The sequence below is a fragment of the Artibeus jamaicensis genome, unplaced genomic scaffold, assembly GCF_021234435.1.
Source record: "Artibeus jamaicensis isolate MK-2021 breed Jamaican fruit bat unplaced genomic scaffold, CSHL_Jam_final contig_466, whole genome shotgun sequence".
NCBI lineage: Eukaryota > Metazoa > Chordata > Mammalia > Chiroptera > Phyllostomidae > Artibeus > Artibeus jamaicensis.
Window position 1 is genome coordinate 7,916,875 of NW_026521844.1, and position 24,358 is coordinate 7,941,232.

The following is a 24,358-nucleotide window of genomic DNA, read 5'->3' on the forward strand; positions in this document are numbered from 1 at the left end:
ATGTATTGACTCCTTGGATTTCTTCTTTCTGGAACTGATAGTTGTAATAAATATTTATTTCAGGGTTACCTACCAATTGAGATACCACTAGAAATCTACTTCAATTCTTTTCTTCTAATTACTAATCTGCATTTGGCAACTCAGAAAGTTATGTGATTTCATAATAACTTATTTGAGTGCCACAGAATGATGAAACTATTAAACTGGACATATACACTACTGCCAAGTACAAAATTATGTCTGTTTTCTAGGTAATGTGCATATATAAACACTTATGTAAAGAGTACCCTGCAGAGTACTTTCACTTTAAAAAAAATAATCTTTATTGTATTTTTCCCATTACCCTTTAGTCCCCTTATACCCCCTCCCCTCAGCAATTACCACACTGTTGTCCATGTCTGTGAGTGCTTTTTTTTTTACTTTCTGCTCAATCCCTCTGCCCCTAACCTCTCCTCTCCCACTAGTTGTCATCTGCTCTCCATCTATGAGTCTGTCTCTGTTTTGCTTGTTAGTTCAATTTGTTCATTAGATTCTCCATATGAGTGAAACCATATGATATTTGTCTTTCTCTGCCTGGCTTATTTCAATTAGCATAATGTTTTCCAGGTCCATGTATACTGTTTCAAAGGGTAAAATTTTCTTTTTTTATGGCTGAGTAGTATTCCATTGTGTAAATGTCCCATATTGTTTTACCCACTCATCTATTGATGGACACTTGGGCTGCTTTCATAACTTGGTGATTGTAAATAACACTGCAATGAACATAGGGGTGCTTTTGTTCTTTTGAATTAGTGTTTTGTGTTTCCTCGGATATATTTCCAGAAGTGGGATTGTTGGGTCAAATGGCAGATCCATTTTAAATTTTCTGGGGTATCTCCATACTGCTTTACACATGGCTGCACCACTCTGCCTTCCCACCAACAGTGAACACGGTTTCTCCTTTTTCCACATCTATACAAGCACTTGTTGTTTGTTGATTTATCCTTGGCAAAATGAAAGGTATTTAGAGGAAGGAAGGCAGGTATCTTCTGCTTCAAGGATAAGAGCTTGATCTTTGGATCTAAAGATTAGTTTCTCAATCATGTGATCATTTAATCAATAGATACCACCTTAATTTCTACAACTGTAAAGTAGATACACAGTTTTAATTTCCTAGGCTATTTTGAAGATTTCAAGAAGTGATGTATGTAAAGGGCTCAGAGTGTAGAGAATGCCCAATAAATGTCAATAATTACTATTGATCCCATTGCCTCTGTCTCAGAGCAAACCTGGGTCTACCCATTCCTACAGCCTTTGCCACACGCAATTCCTCCAGTTCCAAAGAGTATCTCAGAAATGCTCTGATTCTCAGAATAAGACTGATAAACTCGTTTGGATCCAGGTCTCTAACTTTTCTGTTTACAATGGATGAGCCTTAATACTTTGTTTCCTGATAACCCACGCACATCACAAATAAGAGCTAGATTTTTCCTGTAATACCAGAGGTATATTTCAACAGTTAAAAGAGGAATGGGTTGGACCCTGTGTCCCTCAGAGCTTTTCCCTTAGTTGTGCCTCTTTTATTCCTTATATTTAGATATGTACAATGCTTTTACATTTTTTTAGTGCTTTTATAAATGTTACATGCTTAACACCAGAAACGAGTGACACAAATAAGCAAGTTCTTATACTTTCATTTTATGAATGAGGACATAGAGATGCTTTCTGAGTGTTATGTGGCCCATATTCACACAGTATGAAAAAACAATGTAAAGTGCCGCAGCTTTTGCGGAAATTACTATTTCTGGAGCTCTCAACCCAACTCTGTCGAAGTCCTTACCCAAGGTCAAGAAAGCCATTATCGACTCTCAAGACAACAGACTTACAAATGGATTGTGAAAACAGAGCTGATTCACTGAAGGACATTGTGAGGGCTTTCCATCCAAGGTGCATATACACCTTTTTGGAGAAAGTTTCTGCTCTCTGAGTGTGGACAGTCTTGGTAGGACTATCAAGCAACATGGTTTGTCTCCTATAGCAACAACTAAGACAGGAGGGCTCTTAGCATGGTGATGGACATACAATATAAGCTAAGGAAATTATATCCTCTATCTGAGGTCTAAATCTTGAGCTAAGTGAGCCACAGTTTGCTGCTGTTAATTACAACCAAAGACTCTTAAGCATTTTACAGTGAGATGTGCCCAAATTTCATTTTAGAAAAATGTATTTTGATTACTTGCAAACATATTTGACCCATCTCCCTTCAATGTAAAATGCAAATATTTGGGTTTTCATTTATTTATGCTGAAAAAATGACTTTTATGTAAAGAAAATTATCAAAAAAGCTCATTTTCAAGTTAAACTTGTAGTCGATTTAAAAAATACTGCTGTATAAAAAGACTTAGTTATTGATGCTGATATTGTGCTATATATACATGTATATATTATATGTAATTATGATACAGATGATTTTTAAAAGATTTGAGTTTGCTTGTATATTTTTTCATGGTTGGATGCACTTGTAACTTATATATTGAATAAAATACAAAATTTCTTTTAAAAGGATGAGAAATTTACTCAAACAATTCTGAAATGTCCAATATTCTTCCTTACTATATTTATTTTAAGTTAGTTTCATCACTATGCACAAATTAAGAAAATGTTATGCTGTGCTTAGATATATATAAGGCAGTCTGATCCTAAATTTGAGCCTTACAAAACATATTCTTGATTATAAGAATAAAACAAACTCTATAATATTGAATTCAATTGAACTGAATTAAAAAGGGAATAATCAATTCACTTCCACTTCCACCTCCTAAAGAATGCTTTCTCTCACTGATTTAAGTGATTTTGTATTCAAATGTAGATGAAGTAGTTAATATAATGCATAGATATATATAAATGTCACTCAGGAGATTAATGAATTCAAAAAAAAAGTAAGTACTATTGTGAATCATATTTTGCTTACAATTACTCACAAGATAACTTTTAAAACTTGGTGGCAATCAACATATACAGAATATTTTATGAAGGATTCACAGAAGATCTTATGTATTCCATGGCTTATAGCATGCAGATATTTTTATATGTATATTGTTAGAGACTCCACATATCTTGAATGAAATAAGCCTAAGATAAATCACTTTAATTATTCAGAGCAATTGTGAGACTCATTATAAATAAATGACAGTATAAATGACATATAAGGTTATTTTAAAAAGTCATCTATTTTATTAAGCTAGTTTAAATTCATAACAGATGTTCAAAATTTTCTGGATTCTATAATGTATCTAATTCTACCAATAGGTAAGAAGAGCAAATAGCTCATTTTAGAGGGAAAAAAAGAACATTAACATTTTCAGATTGAAAGGGTTCTATCTCTTGAGGAAAAGTCACTTAGTAAATGTTACCCTAATTATGTAAAAGAATTAACTCTTTATAGTATATAATACACTGTAATCATTTACTAAGAAACCGTAGTTTTAAAAAAAACTTGATAAAAACAAATGGGGCATCATTAACATGAAAAATTAAGCAAATGAGGTCATGGAATTAACTAGAAATGTGCAGAAAAAGTCATCAGTCATACAATGTACATGTTATGGTTGGAAATTAGAGGGTGTCTACTCTAAACTCTACATTTTCGAGGTGAGGGTGCTTTATGATAGGTGTATATTTCAGTCCAGTAAAATGTGTTTTCCCCACATGCACTACGTAATCCCAACATTATAGTTGTTAGTTTGGATGATATATCTCAAGTGTATAATATAATTCATACCATGAAAAGTTATCAATATAAAAGACTGTATTGGGGGGAGAAATTAAATGTGAAGAATAATGTCTAATATTAACATTCTTGTTTAGTATGGTATCAGCACCTTACTTTAAATAGTATCACTTAATAGATAATACATCATATTACATGGTATTTTGTAAAGATTGTTCAAAAATAAGAAGGCACACCACTGGAATCCTAATATGAAAATTCTCCAAAATCATTTGCATTTTAGTTGGACTCATTTTTTAGTGTTAATACCATATAAGTGACTTTCTGTGTGTAGCTGAAGTACAGCTCAAGGCAGATCAAATACATCTGCTCTTTATTGAACAGTATTTACTAAAATGGCACCGTTTTTTAGTAAATATATATATCCTCATATACCTAGTACATAAAGGGTGACAGTGATTTTTATCCTCACACACAAGCATGATTTCATTAGGATAAACCATACTGTCATTTGAAAGACAAATGCCTCATAGAGAGTTGTGATTCAGTATTTCTTCATGGTTAGGAACACAGGTCATATGCTGGTGACAAACAAATATTTCTCCTTACTGTGATGAGACCAACCTGAGAGACTGCCACTCCTCTCTGAGCTGTTGTGAGAGCTGGTGGTGCTGAAATCCTGTGACTGGTTGTGTGGCATTCTATTAGACAATCCCTCAGCCAATCGGTAGTCAGGGATGTAAAGTAAGGCTAAGGGTTAAAGGGCAGAGGTCATAGTGGTATTATGTGATTAGTTCATAGCACAAGCCCATGCAGAACATGCAGTTAGCAACTCAGAAGCAGATGTTGGAGGACAGTGGAGGAATGTTTTGTCTATCCTGCCTAATGAAAGTCAAGATGGATTACTGATCACGCTATTGAAAAAAGAGCTAAAAGGATGAAGCTGATTGGTGTTGGTGTTAGATAGTTGCAACAGTGGCAGTGGCGGTGGTGGTGGCAGTGGTGGGGTGGTGGTGGTGGTGGTAGTGAAAGGAATTGTGCACGGTACTGAATACATGCTGATATATGCTTTTAGTTTAGATAGTGAACCTGGTAATGAATCACTAAGCTGAACAACAAGTACTAATTTCTATCTCATGCATAAATGATATGAAAATAAATCCTGAGGAAATAAGAACCTGACTCACCATTGTTACCTTTGTTTTGATCAGGAAGAGAATAACCAAATCCCATCAGCTCTGTTTTTTGCTGCATTGAGCTTTTCCACTGTGTGTCAGGCAGATCGACAGCCAATTCATGTATGCTGTTGGAATGCAAGATCTGTGTCGTGGCATATGGAGTAGCCTGTGTTATTTGGCTGGAACTGTTGTAAGTGGTTTTGGTCGTGAAGTCAATGCTGCTATAAATGGCTCCATCTGAGAGCATTGTTGCTGTTTTATCCCCTTGGCCTGGAACTGGTGGCAGCACATCTGCAGTGAACATAGGAAAATGAAACAATTTAATGATGCACAGGAAGCCCAAAACTATCAGGATTGAAGATGAAAAATACATGTGTCATCCCGCACGTTTGCATTTCAGCTGAGATGGGTTTCATGAGCCAATGAAGGGTAGATGATGTACAACCTTCGCCAAGCTATCAGCCTCGGTGACAGGCAGGCCTGCCACTTGTCCTTCACGTCTCACTGCTCGCCACACCTCTTCCCCCTCATCGCCCATTTCCTTCAACTATGAATGAGAAATTTGGGATATTTCACTAGTGAAATACGCTTTTTGTTCATTCAGTTTTAGAATAAATTTGTTTTTTCTTTTCAAAAGAAGTGATAAGCATGAATAAAAATTATGAATGAAAATATCTTTTTCCACTTTATTCCAAAGATATAAAATACAACTGCTGAATAGATGCAAAAAATTTCAAAATTACACTAGTGAAGATTTTTTTTAAAGTTTCAAGTTGCTGTTTATCTGCTTTGCTTTCACAGCTCCCAAAATGGAGTGTGACTTATGGTAGCAATGTTTTTCCTTGGGTAACAAAGGAAAATTTTCATGAATAAGTCAATTTTACAATACAGTAAGATTTAATTATATAAAAAGCAATTTGCGTGATCAGAATTCTATTTATGCTACCAACTCTGAGAAGTAAGGATTGTAGTTTTAAGTGTAATATAGCAAGTGTGAAATTAAATGTTAGGAGTTAACACTGAATATCAACCAGTCCACTCATCATTTACTATTTTGGTGTGCTGAATTATCTCTATACGATTATTTATAATTCAGAATTGCCACATCTCTCTTGAGCTCTTATTTTCCTTTTTCAGAAGAAAGATACTAAAATCTAAAAATAAATCCCCAAACTGAATAACACTATTTTAATCATGTAGAGTTCAAACTGAATATAATTTCAATGTTTCTTAATAACCTATAGTATAAAAGCCAAATATTATAGGATCTGAGGTAACCAACCAATTTGATATCTTCATTACAGAACATTTTCAACTGATATTATACTGTAATATTAAGTAAAGTGATAATTTTTTATCTTAGTTGCCTCTCAAGTGGCCCCCACTGTAGACCTGGCCCACAACCCAGGAATGTGCCCTGACTGGGAATCAAACCAGTGACCCTTTGGTTCACAGCCTGAGCTCAATCCACTGAGCTACACCAGCTAGGGCTAAAATAATTTTTTTTTTAATTTCAGAATTTCTCAACTATTTTCTTCTCTTTCTTGCTTTTAACTATAAACTAATTTGAAAATTTGATGATAAAATTTAATTATTTAATTTCAAGTGTCACTATCTTTTTTATTCTAAGAAACTTTTAATATGTCATAATATATAAAAATTGTGAAAATAAGTTTTCAATCTGCGTAAGTACTTCCACAATATCTTTCACTGATAAATATTAACTGGCATGGGACCCGATGTTCCAACTCCTCGATCTTGAGGTTCTCCAAAGCTTTTAGATTTAAAATGTGAGCCACTTCAACAAGTTTTTAAAGCAGTTGTGTGGTCAAATGTTTAAAAGTGGGTAAAAAAATCATCCAAGAATCTAATCCTACATAATGTTATGCTGCAACAACCAGAGCTATGGCTCTAAAATAGAATCTCTCTTTCTCTGATGAAGAAAATCAGCCAGCCTGCAAGTCTAAGTGATTCTCTATTGACTTTTGGGCTGCATATTTATTTCAAATATTATTTGATCATTTTTCAATTTTCAAAAAATAAAATGAATTATATTCCAATGTTGAAATCTTGGAGGCTTATGCATAAATACTTCAATGTGTGAGAGCATCCTTTAACATCAGATACTTTGGAGTCTACTCCAGCCTTCCTCCCAACAGCCTGGGCTAAACAGGTTCTGCCACCTTTAGCAGGACTTCCCATTTTCCACTTCATGCAGTTCGCACCTACTCATCTTTAGTGCTGTAGATTGGTTGACAGGCACTTGTTAACCATTTGAGTTTGAAACCTGTGAATTAAGAGGAGCCCTTCTGTCCAGTTGAAGTCACTTATGAGTTATTCTGCAGATTTTTAATACTTTGGTTAAAAATGCATTTATTTTTTTCTGGCCTAGTATAATTAATTACTCATATAAATATGGTTATAATAAAAATGTTTATGTGTGAACTCTGCCCTTAGAATTTCAGAGCAGTGTAGATAAAAGAACCTTGGCTTTGGAATCTGGAAGGCCTGCATTCTACACTCCAATCTCAAGTTAATCATCTTGAAAACCTTAGTTCCTTTACTTTTAAAATTGAAATATGATTATCTGTGTCAAACATTTACTGTGCAAAGGAAATGAAAAAAAATACAAAAATTCCTAACACTATTTCTGGTATATAGTAAATGTTTAAAATGCCTACCAAAGTGAAAATAGATACAGTAAACCCTGAAAAAAACTTTGTCTTAGCCTTGTTGTTCATCTGTGAAATATGTCATGTCATGAAAATGAGGAGGAAATAGAAGAAAAGCTGTGAAAATCCACAAATGAACCATTCGGCTAAATTAGACTGAGAAACTTTAGATGTTAGTGTAGCCTGCTAGAAACTGAAAAAAGTTGATTTGTTCCCTTGCTAGGTATTTATTTCCTGATATAAAAAGAGAATGGTGTGTTATTCCAATACAAACACAAAAGGTAAAAGAGGAAGCTCTTCCTTGACTGATAAAAAGCTTTGGGAATAGAGGGTTTTTTTTTTTTTTGACACAGGTTGAGAGAAGTGTTTTGCCTTTTTGGTGAGGAGATATTCAGGTACAGAACTCACTCGTGGCAGAGTGATAACCTGCAGGGCTCTGAGTTCGGTCACCTAGGGAGGACAGTGACTTTCAGAGGCTCTGGGCATGGGAGATCCTAAACAAAGTATATGTAAGCTGAGACATCCTGCAACTTACTTTCTAGTCTTCCATTTAATCCAATGATGTATATTGGCCACTGACTGTATGTCAAGCTTTGTGCTAAATGCACATCTGAGGCATATAGTCATCGAATTAATAGTCATCATACATCTAAGAGGTAGGGATGAATATTTTTCTGCATTTTATTTCGGGAGTGGGAGTGAGTTTACCTTCTTATAGTTGGCACTGAATGCATACCCATACAATACTTAGAAACTCTACTATTTACAAAACTTAAAATTATACTCAAACAGTATTGGTATTCCACTCTTAAAGAGAAAAGGCCAGTGTCCATGATTATTCTTCTAATGTATTTATATACTCATACATGTGAAATCTGCCAATGAGGTTTATAATATACTCAGAATAGCCCTGGGTCTCCTGCAGTAATTCTGCATAAAATTATAGAAATCCTCTAGTGGATTAATCCAAAAATCTTTGGATTACAACACTACTTTCCTAATTAATCACTCCAAATTTTCACTGTAACTCCATTCTCCACACAGTAACAGGCCGCACGACTCAAGGCACTACTTGGATCCTAGCATTCTCCTCCTAAAAATCTATGAATGGCTTCTGATCACCCTTTGCAGAAATTGTAAAGTGTTTGTGTGCCTTAGAAGGCACTCTGTTCTGTCTCTCAGTGCGTTTAACCCCCCTCTGCTACCTTGCACTTTATATTCAAGTCATTAGAAAATGTATTCATTTCTCAAACAGGTCAATATTTCTCTTATCACACTTTTGAATAATTCCTAACTCCTCAGATGATCAATTTAAGTAACACTCCATTCACAGAACTGTCTAATTTCCACTGGGCATCTCTTTTATGTGGGGTATTGACAAGACAGCTCAAGTCCATTTACTGTCTGCACAATCTTCTGCCAAGGGAAAGCTCAAAAATGTGGGCCAAGCTAAACACAGGCACCAGAGACTTCTCTAGACATGACTTTCTCTAAACCCATCATTCTCCTATTGACTGGATGGAAAGATGGAAGGGGTGAAGTGGTAATCATTTACAGTATATACAATTCTGTCTCCCTGTAAAGACCTATGAAGAAGACCCTGGCATGAAATTTTGGACACTTCAGCTTACCAGCTACTTAGCACTTTCATGCTTTGCATTTGGGTACCAGTTAACAATTGTAGAACTACAAAAAAGTTCTTTCCCAACATGTTAAATTTAAGTGTATACTCATTATATGATATATTAGCTGAGAATAAAGAATGTCTCTCTTTATATTGATATTATATTTTTCTGTCTGTCAGGTACACAGGACATGCTCAATAAATATATGCTTTATTTATATGAGTTAGAAAAGTAAAATGGCTAGACCAAAATCCTAAGCCATATTTAGCATCATAATCCCTGATTTCAGTACTCCTGTATTAATAGCTTCAAAAACAAAATGTGTTATGAATATTTATCTTCCTGACTAGTAATGACTTCCTTAAAAGCTTAGTGTTACTCAAGGTAACATATGACAATGGTTTTATAACAAAAATTCAGCAAAAGTACTGTGCTGTTAGTACATGTGCTTCCCTACTTTTAATGATGAAAACTATTTTTTAGTATATCTTTAAAAAAATCTAGGAAAGCCAAGAAAACAAATAACAAATAATAAAATTTTGAAAATCTTAACTTACCTCCACGCCCAAAATTTCCAATCTCATTTGGGCCACTATTGCTGTTGTTTACCGGCAAGCTCGTGGCTGGCCAGGAATCAGCAAGCCACGGATAATTGGGATCCCCAGCATTCAGAAGACCTGGACGACTGAAATAGAAATTAAAAGGAAATTGACATTTGGAGCTCAGAGAAAGACTTGGACACCTGTCCCAGGCACTAAAATGAATTTAAGATTTTAGTTTACTTCCAGTTAAAATGTGTAGGCTCTCTAGAATTAAGGAACTCTAGCAGTTCCTTCAGTTAACCTATAGATTAACCTTGACACTGGAAGCAGAACAGTCAGTCCTGCCTGGTATTTTGCTGGCACCCAAATGAGTTCAGTCATCCACCCCAAATCTGGTAGGAATCAGTATCGCAGCAGGACTTCAAAACAAGGTTTGATGATGAATTGATACCTCAAGGGAACAACTGCTCACAGTGGCTGCTCGGTTTCAGCCATTCCCAAGACTTTGGGCTATTGCATTCTTGATTCCTGCAACTCTCATATTTATCTGTCCACTGGAGGCTGTCACCCCTGTTATGAGCCTTCTAACTTGATTTAGGGCAAAAAACTGGAAGGAAACTAATAAACAGTATTTATATTATTTCATCAATAGCACATTTCAAGGTTTTCTAAGTGGCAAAACATCAGGGGTATATTTCAGTTTTTTCTAAGTTAACACATGATTCACTGTGATCTCGTCCGGCATGTGCACAGACTCTTGAAAACTTTCTTCACATCACAGTTAATAAAGAATTTACACTTTTAATATTAAAGATGGAGATTCTAATTCCTTTGTAGATTATGAAATTACTTATGAAGAAATAGTAGTATCTATACTCATCGTACTTTTTTTGTTTTTTTGGATAAAAAGTTTCTGGTACAATTCCTAAGAGAAACACAAGTTTCTATGGAAACTGCAATAAGAAAATCCAACTACTTTCTTGCTACATCCACTAGTTTTCATTAGACCTAATCTCTTTGTGATAAAATATTGATTAAATGGGAGATTGGAAGTTATTACCAGAGCCTAATTACAATCTCCATATTGGCAAAGGGAAAATAGATAAGGATATATGGGTATGTTATCAGCTTTTATCAATTTCAATTGAGTATCCAAAGTTGTGGAATCCAGTCCTATCAATCCACAGCCTATTCATCATCCATGAATCATTTACTTTGTGATCGATTATGTGTAATTGTTCACTCACAGCAATTTAGTGAGAGCCAATAAGGAGTCTTAAACAACAGCAACTTCATTTGCTAATGTCTAATTAATGCAATAAACATTGGCTAACAAATGAACATGTTCGTTGTGATATTTACTACTAATTTCTTCAGGGGCATGTGGGAGATATGAAACATCTGGACCTGATTCCTCTAAAGTGCATGAGAGATATATCATTAAAACTGTGGTAAGCCATTTAATTCCTCCTAGAGTTCTCAGACTTCTAAGTGACCATTTATTACAATAAAGCCTCTTACTACAGTTTCCCAATCCTGATTACAAATAGTAATAGTAATAAAAAGTCTCCTTAGCATACCTTCCATTGCTCATTAGTCCTCCATCCCCTCTTTGAAATGTAACTGTAAAAAAAAAAGAGAAAGACATGCACACACAAGTAGTCAATACTAATTACGATTAATAACAACTACATATTGGCCCTTAGTTTAGAGCTGAGGCCTCTGGGAATTTTAACAAAATATAATTAACGTAATTGCATAGGGAGTAAAAAAGAATGATTTGGTTCACGGCAAAGCCATCACTTGAGCCAAATTTAATAAGACATTTTAAAATTCTTCAAGCCAAATGCATGGCTGGCTAAGTAGAAGGGGCAATCTGTTTTTGGATGTCAAATGTTGCAAAAGTTACAATTGATATACATAGTGTTATTGGAAAATTGACAAGTAATAACAGAGAATTATGAAATCATGACTTTTCATCTTAATATATGGGTTTCCTAATTAGAAGAAACCTGCAAAATGCAAATAATAGAAATTGAAACAAGATCGTTCAAACAGGTAATATCATCCTTCCAATGGTACTTCCTGATGACTTATTCCTCCACATCACAGATCCTTTAAGGCACACTGATAAGCACTGTGAGTTCAACGGCTATAATTATAATAGACATGGACTGTATTTAATAGAGAATGATGTGCTTAGTGCTTTGTGTTGTATCATCCAACTCTCACGATAGTAAAATTTTCAAGTAATTGATACTGAGTGCATTCCAATTGTATGTCGTGATTACAAGACTCAAGTTTTTTAGAGAATTGTAGAACTTATCAGCAACTCCAACAAGGAGCCAGTGGAGCCACAGCTGGGCAGGCCCCTCCCTCCAGTTACCAGATTCCATTCCCCAAAACAGCATGAAAGTGGGTTTCAAGGATCAGCCAAAGAATAAAAATATCTGTTCAGGTTCACCATCACTTGTCCATAATCTTACATGAGTTATGAGAAAGGCATCATGGCATACTCTAGACAGGTTCTAGGCAGCAAATTATAGTTAACATCATTTAGTATTTTTGCAGGGATATGTGACTGTACATGATTAATGGGAAAAAGCTTACAAATAATTCCACATTACTTTGGGATCAAGTGACTTAACTGAAAAATCATGCAGAAAATTTGCTGTTTAGAAATTTATGGACTGCAAAACTGCAATTATGACCAAAATTAGTATGGATCAGTTAAACCAAGGACTGGGAATAAAGGGGAAAAACACAATTTCAGATATAAGAACCCAAAATACCTTCTTTTGGAAGGTACTGATATTTTTTTACTAGCTTTTTTTTTTTTTACCTAGTGAGTAAAGATAAAAATAAATTAAAAAATTTGAATTGATTCATACTTTAAGTAAACCGAGGACTTATTGTTACTTCAAGTATACACATGGTAAATGCTTTTTAATTTGAATAATCTCTCCATAATTCATCTGTTCTTCAAGTTTCGTTTATCGAATATGACCACTCTATAACTTTTGTAAATTTCCAGAAACAGTTTTCCAGGACTAATGATATCTCTCTTCATGACATCATAAGGTGATAGAATCGTACTTCCAAGGGTCCATCAGAACTTTCATGAGACACTACTTCATAAGACCATTTCGAGAATATCAGGTGGCACCTGAATTATACTGCCTTATTAATTTTTGAGGTAGCATCTCAAATTCATTATAAAACAGTCTGACATAACTTTTGCATCTGCCCAGGATGGGCTGTGGATATAGGTTCTGGGAAAAAAGTCAAGGAATACTGATCACTGCTCTGCTGTCTCATGGTTCACATAAGTGCTGGGAATCAGGAAGCAGCAGCATGTCCACCTCACAGTGGGTCCCTTTAATAAATGCATTTAACATAAAATAATTAATCTAAAATGATTAATGAAAAAAATTAAGCATAGGAGGTATTAAATAAAGGCCTCATTAGGGAAATAAAATACAACAAAATATGAAAACGGTATAGCTAATTAGCTTTCCATCTGATGTGACTTTCTAGTTGTGTGGTTTTTAATGGACTATCAAGTGATTGTTTTACTCTGCTGAAAGAGGGTTAAGATAATGTTGTGAATATCATTGTGAATATGCAAATAAACAGGCACTGATGGGCTATACCTTAAAATATGCTGTTAGGAGATATGCAGAGAGAAGCTAAATATTTCTCCCTTATTTACATGATCCCCCCCCCCAAGGTCTCTGTTACTGTCAGAGCAATAAATACATTACAGAAAAGACAACTGAAGAGGCAAAAAACTGAGTTACACTTGACTTGTACATACTAACTAATGGTAAATTATTCATAGTATGCATCTCTGCATACCAACTATACAAAAGCAAAAATACACAGAATATTGTATAAATACGTGACTAACTCAAAATGGCCTATGGACATGAGAATCTTCCATTTTTTATATTTCTATCAGAACAAGAAAAAAGACCCTTATCTTAATAAAATTGCTTAGTTTTCTTTTTAAAGCAAGGCAATAAAGATCACATCTTTTCAAGATTCCCCCTTTCAACTCATGCTTCAAAACATTTAATTTGTTCTATTTTGAATAACAAATGAAAAGTAACAGAATTCTCATAGATCATGACATTAAAAGCAGACTAGAAATAAAAATGAACAATTAGAGCTCCTAAAATGGAAGTCGTATTTAGTGTTTTGATCAGAATTTATTTATTCTTATTTTTTATTTTGCTGTAAAAAGAGAGAAACATAAAAAATAAATGCCTCAGCAAATTGGAAGCTGTTTTTAGGCAGCTATCATTTCAAAGATGTTCTGAACCACCTTCAAGTTAAAAGCAATGAGGCTGAGGAGAGTAAAGGTGATTGGACAATCTTGTCCTAGTCATGACTTTGACACTTCCCAGTAATTTTGCATTTATCAGGGATAACTTGAGATAAGTGTGAACCTTTATCAGGAGTTTCTGCTAGCCTCTAAAATTGAGAACTTTGAAGGAGCCATGTGTAGAAGTTTTTAACTAAAACTCACTAAATAACTCTAAGGTTTCTAAAAAGTTCCACAGATACCACAATCTTACATTTTTTTTAGAACTGCATTAAATATTTTGAATTTATTGCAATATTTTTAACGGATATATGGTAAAAAAGATTTTGCAAGTTTCCATCATACATAAAGTACTTGTACTATTATCTGACGGGATTAGTCGTAATCTCATGCCTGCTAGAAGTGAAGGGGAAGAAACACATAACTATGCAGTAAATTGACATTTTGAGGTAAAGATGCTTTCAGAACGCCTATCTCTAGTAAGCCACATTTTCCTACTCCAAATGGAAACTTTAATGTTGCCAGCCAAGCTTCATTTTCTTTCCTGATAAGGTATTTCTCAAATATGAATGTATATTAATCCTCTTTTAATAAGTATTAACTCAGCCCAGGTAATCAGTCTATACACCTTCCATCCAATCTCTCAGCTGTCCTTGGATAGTTTTCAAATACTTTATATCTCAGCAACAATTTTAAAAGCTGTGCTTGAAATATTTAACATTTTATAATTTGCTCACTCATTAAATTCTTTGTATTATTGAGTTTTACAATATCAGTTATCTCGAGAGGTAATAGTCATAAAATAAAATCTCCCTTTTAAAAAATCAAAATGTATTTACTTTCATTAAGAATCAAATCCTTTGAAATTGTGAATGTAAAAGTGAACAACAAAACTGGAAAAGAGCCATGTAGCCATGTGGCTTATTTTATGGACACATAAAATATATAAATATTGATAATATGTTTTATATATATAAGTAATTAGAATTTTTGTGGAAGCTACACTACATGGCCTAATTTGTGTTGTTCATTTTTCTATTTACAAACACTGTTACACACACGATCAAACATTTATTCTAGATTCAAAAATTGCCTAATATTTTCTATACTTTATGCCCAAAATCTCTTTATGATTTTACTTCCCCCTACAACGACTTAGGTGGTAAATTATGCTAGCAGGCAGGGATGTCACACGCAGTGACAAGGAGACTGTTAGTGCTTAGTGAAGATTAAGATAAACATCACTGCACGCTACTCTAGAAAAATATAAAGTAATTTCATACAGACTATGATATCTGAGGATACCTTTTAAATCCACCTGCCTTTCTTTGTGCCATGTGCAAGCCTGTGGTGCGTGCTTGTTTCTAAAGACTTTAAATAACAGGTAAAGAGAGGAAAAATGAATAGAACGTTGGCACATCACGCTGCCCTGGGGATCTCTCATTTCCTATGCAAAAAGGTCGGCCATATTCTCCTTGCAGGACATTTAAATGTGTAAGTTTGCAGCTGATTCTTTATAGTTGTTTTACAACCTAGTGTCAATCCACTAGTGTTCTATGATAAATGTGTTAAATCTCCGACATATAAAAAATATCAATACCGAGTGACGGGCTTTTCCCCTTCCTTCTAAGCATTCAAATATGATTTTTCACACGGCAGTGAGTCAAAGACTAGCCACAGTTAAAGTCAATGACTCCGTTTTTGCCTACAGAGGGTGAGTGACTTTCTGTGAGGGTTAGAATTTCCAAACCAAAAGGTTATTTTTGTATCTTCATATCAGTTAAAATCTTTTCTGTTCTACCTCTCTAGTTGTACTCCATTATCGGGATGGAGTAGGAAAAAGGCAGTGCTGAAATCAAATTTTACTTGCTTTACAATTCTACTTAGGATCAGTCTAGCTTTATTAAAGTACATGTTTCTTAATATATGTAAGAATCAGATATTTAAACATTGTATAATCCAATATTGCACTTTGGGTTTGAAACAAATGAAGAATTTATATTATAAATTAAGTAATTATCCCAAAGTAAGTTTTTTGTTTAGCGGGAAAAATTATTTTGTTATGGTGAATCAATAATCAAGTTTTTAACTGTATACAGATTACAATGCAGTGAAAAAGTAGAAATGTTAGGTTTTTCACTGTGCAAGAAAATCACATTTTCTTACTTGTGAAATTTATATTTTCCAGAGAAGTTTTTATAAAAACCAAGATATAAACAGAACCAGTACAAACAGAATTTATTCAATGCTTCAGGAGAAATAACCCTCAATGAAATCTCTATGCTCTGAAAATGGATCATTAGCTTATACATGAAATATCAGCAATTTAAACCTATGATAAATACAGACTCCACTAATCGTTCCTATTTAAAGTCCCCATATTCTCCACATTGCGTAAGGACAAGAATAGGGAAATTTTAACAGGTGGAGGATAGGACAGTTTTGGAGGGGAATGTGCAGAAAATATCACCAAGTCAGATATACCATGCTAGGCACCTGTGGTTTCAATTTTCATTTTCTTCTCACCTACAAGAAAGGAACAGCAGTTGCTGGAAGGCAAATTACTAGTTGAAGGTGAATCTAGTCTGAGAAGTCAGCCATCTATCAATTAAGTACAAAGGTTTTGAAAGCCTGCTCTCTGGCTTGGCCTTATTCCAAAATATTTGAAGGGCGTACACCTTCTGAGTTAGCAGTTCTTCTGCAAGCAGATGGGTATCAATCACTATGAGAGATGATAATAGAAAATGTACCATATTATCAAGTTCAAAGACCAACAGTAATTTTCTAATTAAATACACAGGGTTTGCAAAAAGAAAGAAAAGAAATCCACCCCCCCCAAAAAAAAAAACTATTGTTACAAAAGGAAGGGAAAAATGTCTGACATCATTTTACTGAAAGTACAAACCTACTAATTATTAGAGCTTTGTTATTTATAAGGTGTGAGTGAATGAAGAAGTATGGAGAGTTAAAAATGCATCACTGAGAATGTGGGTATCTTAGAACTCTGCATTGAAGTGACTTATATAGTCAATATTTTATTATTTTTCCTAAAGTCAGGCAAAAGGATAAATACAAAATAGTCCTTGACCGAAATCTGTTCTTCTTGATGTTGTATAAGATTTACATGAATGTGTCACAGAGATACAATGTAAGATGGTGAGTGATTAAACAGATTGGTTTTAGTACTGTCACAAAATGAAGGTACAGGACTGCACTGAAAAATCAAGAAGGTACATTAAAGTATCACCAAGGTTCAAGACTCTGACATTTAGCAGGTACTGCCCTACATCCCCTTCTGGGAAGACTCCCTCACTGGTGCAGTGATATAGCCCTGGAGTGACAAAGCAGAAGGAAGAATGCATCACAACCCATAGGAATGAGAATGACAGAAAGACAGCGGATCACCAAGCAAGGAATCCCCTTTCCAATGGATACACTAAGTAATACTTTCTCTAGTCCTCACACTTTATTCTATAGGGTGATTAACAAACTTCATTTTCATAAGATAAAGACATGAGCCACAATATTATGATGAAATAGTCATATTTAAATGCTGTCAAATAACAAGACAACCAAGGGGGTGCTATTTTTTCCAATTTTGCAGTATTTACACATTCTCAACAGATTAGAAGCCTATAAACTATAGCAGCCTATAAAGTTAATAAGCATTGAATCCTCTGTCAAAATCATTTATTAAGATATTTATGCTTCTTACCAACATAATAGAAAGTTGAAAAAAATATCTTAAAAATTCTAAAGTGTTCATAGGAGTATGTTAAATTAAAACTATTCACTTATAAACTCTAGAAAGTGGAAAATGCTGTGAGGTAATTTTTTATTGTTTTTAGATAAAGTACTTAAAATTAATTGTAATTAAAATTGTTATTGAACAAGCTTCACCGTTTAGTTCATTCTTTCAATCGTTGACTTGATAATTCTGTCCCTGCACCTTGGGAATATTTGAAAGGCCACAATTTTTGACATCCTTGAAATTCTGCTCTGAATTCTAAGGCAAAACATCTTTTGCAAACAAGTAGAACATCTAAGTCTTTTTTTCCTTCTTCTGCTTCTTTTCTTTTTTTTTCCTCCCTTCTAAAATGCTTATTGGTTACACTGAAATAGACATCTGTTTAAGTGACTGGTAAATCCTTAATTCTTGCATTATCCAGCTAATTAATTCTGCTGAGAATTTTTGTTTTTATTTTCCATCTGCAACATTTCCTATTGTAACCTGCATCTTAAAATACTTAGTGCTACATTTCAAACTTTTCCTGAGCATTGTAGTAACGCCAAATACACTTCTCAAACAATGGCTTCATAGCATGGAAAGTCTGTGTATGTGTTTCTGTGTTTTGAAGAACTAGTTGAGGATAATGGTTAAGCATTTATCAATGTGCACTCTTGTTATGCTTCATTGGAAATTCAAGGAAAAAAATGGCCATTTGGTCATAATGTGATGTGGTGAAGAGCAATGCATTAAAGCATGTCATTTATAATTGTATCTTACAGAAAGGATGTTTAAAAGAAGTCAAAATATTCATTCATTCACTCTTCTGTTATTCCATTCCATTCCTTCTCTTTCTCCGAAACATTCTTAAAGATAAGAAGTTTTCTTAGCTGGAAATAGTCTCTTACCAGCATAATTACTGAGTCCCTTTCTCTTCTTTCTTCGCCAATACAACCAGATGCTAAAACCCATCAGAATTACCCAGCAGGCACCACCAATACCAGCTATAAAGGCTGGTTGCTTCACAACATCAGTGATTTGCTCAGTTATGCTATTATTGTTTTCTGTAATGACAACTTCATTACGTCCACCTATGGAAGAAACAATAGTTTTAGTAAACATTAATGCATACAGAATACACACGGTGCTCCAAAGGCACAGAAAATTAGAAAATTTCTTTGAAAGCAAGCAACACTGGTTATGTCCTGAACCTGTTAGAATGATTAGTAAGCCCATTTTTTTTAAGTTACAGAAAAATAATCAAATTCCAAGTTTGGAATATGATTAAGAACATTGCTCCCTTATGTTTGGTTTTACTCTTACGAATAGATTTAGAACAGCTTCTTGGTATACTGAGGCTGTATACAGAAAGCTGTATACTAATTCAGTATATAGAATTAGTACTAATACTAAGAAGTGAGGCTAAAACAATTGCTAGGAATTTAAATAACAACAACTTTCCTTTAGTTTCATAAAAGTATTTTAATATATTCTCATTAAAATTAAAAGAAATTGCAACACAATGTTCAGCACAAGGCATTTGCAAATTGCCTTTCCTCCACAGCACTGTCCAAAGTCAAGTGTTCATGATTCAAAAATATGTAACTACAGACTGTCCTTAATATTATACCAAGGGACTTATTTTGATTAGGCCATCTAATTTGGGGGAATATGTTAAAAGTATTGTATAAAACAATGACAATTATGTAAACATATTTTCATAAAGATTAGCATTTATAATTAAAATATCATAAAAAGATAAAACTTGCATATCACCTTAAAATATTTAAAATTAACTTGAAAATCAACTTGAAATTTGAATTGAAAAGACAACTTTAAATTTAATTCTAAGGTCTACATAATTAAAACACATTTAAACCTGGACTAAGATTATTCTAGAAGTAGTCATTTTTTTTGATAACTTAGTCTTGATGTAATCATAACATCACTGAATTTAGAATTCATGGAATCATAATATCAATGAAAAACAAAGTGATTTCTAGTGTCAATTTTATACCTCATTAGTGACGAATCAAAGACTATTAAAAAATTGTAATCCAGATACAAATGGCAAATTTCAGCATATCTCATCAAAGGAATACATAATTTTTATTATTTTAGATATGATGGTGCTGAAATATATTAGAAAGAGTACGGACTTGGGGGCTGTGTGAGTAAATACCATCTCTGCCACTTACTAGCTAAGTAAGCAGTGAGCTTACACAGGGTAGTTCATCTTTTTGAGTACCAGTTTTTGTTAGTTGGCAACAGCGCTGTCTCTTTGGAAGGACTGTTTGAGATGATGCATATAAAGAGGTTAATAAGAACATAGTAGTTTGTGAACTCAGAATTATGCCCCATTTAGGGTTAAGGGTTAAGAACCACTTCAGCACTTCAGGGATGTAAGTTGTAAATTGTCCAGATGCAAGAGTCCTGAGAACCACAGGAGACATATTTACTCAGTTTCTCTTTTTTTTCAGAGCAGAAAATTAGCCTACATTTCTCAGAATCCTTTATATTTGAGATCATCGAAGTGACTGAATATTGGTAAACTGAGCGTGGGCACAGGTGATGCATGCTACCTCCAGGCTTTACCTACACACTGCTGTGACAGTACTTGGAGGGCATTGACCCCCTCAGAAACAGTAAAGCCATTGGCTGGAAGTATGGAAGTATTCTACTCTACCCTAAATAACTGGGTAGAGTAGAAACCCCATCTTCACTTTGCTAACCCATTTTAGACTGAGCTATAAAAAAAAGAAACTTGTTTTTTGTGAAGCCAATCAGAATGCAGGTTTATTTGTTATAGCTGCTATCATTCTTAAACATACTTATACTTCATATCTGAAGTGTCTTTTGAGTTTAATTTCAGATTTAAAAAATCCTGATTCACTTTTGTAGCAAACCTGGTTCATTTTCCCAGTATGTCTTCCTTTAATTATTTTACATATAAGCATAGTCAAATGTGTTTAAAATGATCTCATATTTTCTTTCCTTTTTTAAAAGATTTTATTTATTTTTAGAGAGGGGGGAAGGGCCAGGAGAAAGAGAGAAACATCAATGTGTGCTTAACTCTCACATGCCCCCTACTGGGGGTCTTGGCCCACAACCTAGGCATGTACACTGGGAATCAAACCAGTGACCCTTTGGTATGCAAGCTGGCACTCAATCCACTGAGCCACACTGGCCAGGACAAAATGATCTCATATTTTCAATATGAGACATATCTCAAGATTTTTTGAAGCTACTACTAGTTACTACAGAAAAAAAACCCTATAAAACAAGGAGAAAATAAAATTTCTCCTTCCTTTGTGTAAAGGTCTATAAAATACCATATTTAATGTAGTTCAATATTTATGTTACCCTAGATGTATTGCTATTTATTATGCTATTTTTTAAACAATGTTGTTAGTTGGATTAATTAGAGCATGGATAAGATTGTTGTATGTGACCTATAATGCTCTATTATTCTTTCAGAAATAAAAACATAATGAAATATAATGTCTTCTTCCTATTGGAGAGTAATGAAGAACTAAACTAATTTGTTTCACTAAAAATTAATTAGATACATCAGATTCAGTTGTATCTATTACAGTGAAAGTTTGTTGCTGTTCCACATATTATTACCAACTATGTTAGGTAAGCATGAAATGGCCAAATGATTAAAAATAATAGCTATGTTATTAAGCAAATTACTAAAATTTTTACATCGATATAAATTTGTTACATGACATATTGTTTGACATTTATATATGGAAGTGCATTTGCTGGCATTTGTTTGTCTGCAAGTGCAACAATATAAAACTACAGTCACTTGGATGTAAAAGTCATCTTACCAGTGGCAGCTATAGACAAAAGAACAATTTTACTTTTAAGCCTGTGTAAGGCTGCTTATTATGTCTACATAATATTTTAATTAATGATCTCTTAATGGAACTTTCTGGAATAAAAATTAAACTGAGAAGGAATAGATGAAACAGTACATGTTCTGGCATAAGACAAATCTGAATTTATCAGCTATAAATTACATTAAATGCCAATACATGATTTAATTAAAGTGAAGGGAAATGAGGTAGAGCTTGAGTCACTTCAAGTGCTGTTTCCAGTACTGCATAGACAATAGGGAAAACATAGATTGGATCAGAAAAGGAGATTAGACATCACTGTATCACTTTTAAACTAAGGAATAACAGTTGTGTAAATCATGTTACCAGAAAAGATGTTAAGGTGGATATGCAGGGGTAATTAAGGAAACATTTAAAGCCTTCTTCAGTACAAGAGTAAATATTAAAAAGAAATAAATCCCTTTGGGACAAATACACTTTTCCAGGTTGAGTGTTGCTTACTGTGTGTGGGTATTGCATATTTTAGCTACCTGAGTAGAAGATAAGAATATCATTTAGTAGATTACTTTTATTTCCTAGGAAGATTTGAACACCACTGCATGATTCACTGAACTATAAATTAAAAGGCACACATTATTCATTTGAAGACTTAGTCTTTTTAAAATAATGCAAAAATTAAGCAAAACTTTCCATTTGATTGAAAATAATCTAAATTAACTTTATTATTATTAATTTTTTAAAAGATTTTATTTATCTATTTTTAGAGAGAGGGGAAGGGAGGAAGAAAGAGAGAGAGAAACATTAACGTGTGGTTGCCTTTCATGCGGCCTCCACTGGGGACCTGGCCCACAACCCAAGCATTTGCCCCGAGTGGGAATCAAACTGGCAACCCTCTGGTTTGCAGCCTGCACTTAATCTACTGAGCTACACCAGCCAGGTCAACTTTATTATTTTAAGTCACTACGCAATTGTTCCTTTCTTAACTGACATGACATGAGCTTGGTAAAATGGTAGTATAATAAATCTCCCAAAATTTTGAGGAAAGCAGGTAGCCCCTATAAACCACCACCACCAATAACAACAACAGCAACAAAACTTTCCCATGCTTCAGAATTACATTTGTAACTAAAATTATAGAAAAATAAAATATAAAAGGAAAACATAGATATTTGACAAGCTTTCTTTAGTTAAAAATTATTGTCCTGGCTGGTGTAGCTCAGTGAATTCAGAGCAGGTCTGCGGACCATAAGGATATCTGATTCAATTCCGAATCACGGCACATGTCTGGGTTGTGGACCAGGTCCCCAGTAGGGGGCACGAGAGGCAACCACACATTGATGTTTCTCTCCCTCTCTTTCTCCTTTCCTTCCTCTCTCTCTAGAAAATAAATAAAATCTTTGGAAAAATTATGTTCAAGATATTTCATATGTATGCTTGAGAGACAGTTAAAAAAACAAGCTCTCTAGTTATCTAGGAGCTCTCGTAGAAAACTGCATCTTTTACATGTTTCATATATAGTTTTTAAGTTAAAATTAATGATTTGTTTCTAAATACTATAAATGGAATATATATGTTGGTTAAATTCCTTTGGTTGTACCTGTGTTTCTTTCTTATTCTAATTTATTTTTAAAAATCCCAGAAGGGCAAGACTGTAGGTTTCCCTCAGGTTAAGGAATTAATTCAGTTTGCATGACTAATTAAGAAAGGGTAGGCAATTTAGAAGAAAGTTAATACTATAACATTTTTCTTTAATGTTTTTACTATACATAAAAAGAAAAAAACTGGAGAATTAAAAAAAATTACCATTACAACTGAATGTTAAATTTCTTCAGACATAGTAAATACTTTATAATAAAAAAAACAATTTCCAGAAATTGTCAGTATACTTACTCTGTGTATCATTTCAGAAAATAAACTGAAAACCACTGGAATGGCACATTTGCTTGTAAGAAACACTACCCAAGCCAAGTGTTTTAAAAATATGTAAACTCTCAGAATATTTTTAAAAAGTTAAAGATTTGATAAGCAAACAAAAGCAGGGAGAAATGAAGATATTGCCTCTTGAAAGATAGGAACCATACTAGGGGAAATCTGTATTTATGAGGCTCCTTTTCTCTATGAGATATTTCAGTCCATGCAGGGTGAGGCAGCTACAATGCAAACTTAAATCGTATTGATATGATGTGTCAAATGACATGGTTCAGAGCTTCCAAGTGACTGAAACTTGAAGGACAAACCATGTGAAAGAGGAGGGCACAGGAGAGTGATGGTCTGGTATCTCTACATACAATCCCTCTCAATCCTAGGATGAACTCTAAACTTTGTGTGCAGAAAGATGATTCCAAGGGTCTGGTGGAAACCAAAGGCTAGAAGACTAAAACAGCTGAACAGACATTTTCAGCTTTTGCTTACTGCAGAGAAGATTGTGTTTGAAGTTTTAATTTCATCAACATAGGGGGACTAGATAAACATGTTAGGTTTCTCACTGAAACCTCAAAAGGACCATGACTTAGAAATAAAGGTCAAGCTAAGGTTTTGGCCTAAGAATAAAAGTCAAAAGACAAATAGCTCCATACTAACAAAATGTAAAAATCATGCCAGCATGAGATCACGGTGATCAGCCAGTAACAAAACTACCACTAGAACAAAATCAACAGACTTCAGAAGTTTAAAACTTTGTATATTATGACATCTGCAATGTCCAGTGTACATTAAGAAATTACTTGGCAAAAA

At 34.0% G+C, this 24,358-nt stretch overlaps 1 protein-coding gene across 1 annotated transcript in view; it reads right to left on the reverse strand.

Annotated features, from left to right (window-relative positions):
• The window catches only part of ROBO2 (roundabout guidance receptor 2), a 598,390-nt gene that overhangs the window by 40,397 nt on the left and 533,635 nt on the right, over positions 1-24,358 (reverse strand). The window contains exons 18-22 of the mRNA XM_053667263.1: positions 18,689-18,871; positions 11,307-11,349; positions 9,742-9,869; positions 4,897-5,178; positions 4,334-4,459 (exon numbers count right to left, since the gene is read on the reverse strand). Coding sequence (XP_053523238.1) covers positions 4,334-4,459; positions 4,897-5,178; positions 9,742-9,869; positions 11,307-11,349; positions 18,689-18,871 — 762 coding nt within the window. The remainder of the gene's footprint in view (positions 1-4,333; positions 4,460-4,896; positions 5,179-9,741; positions 9,870-11,306; positions 11,350-18,688; positions 18,872-24,358) is intronic.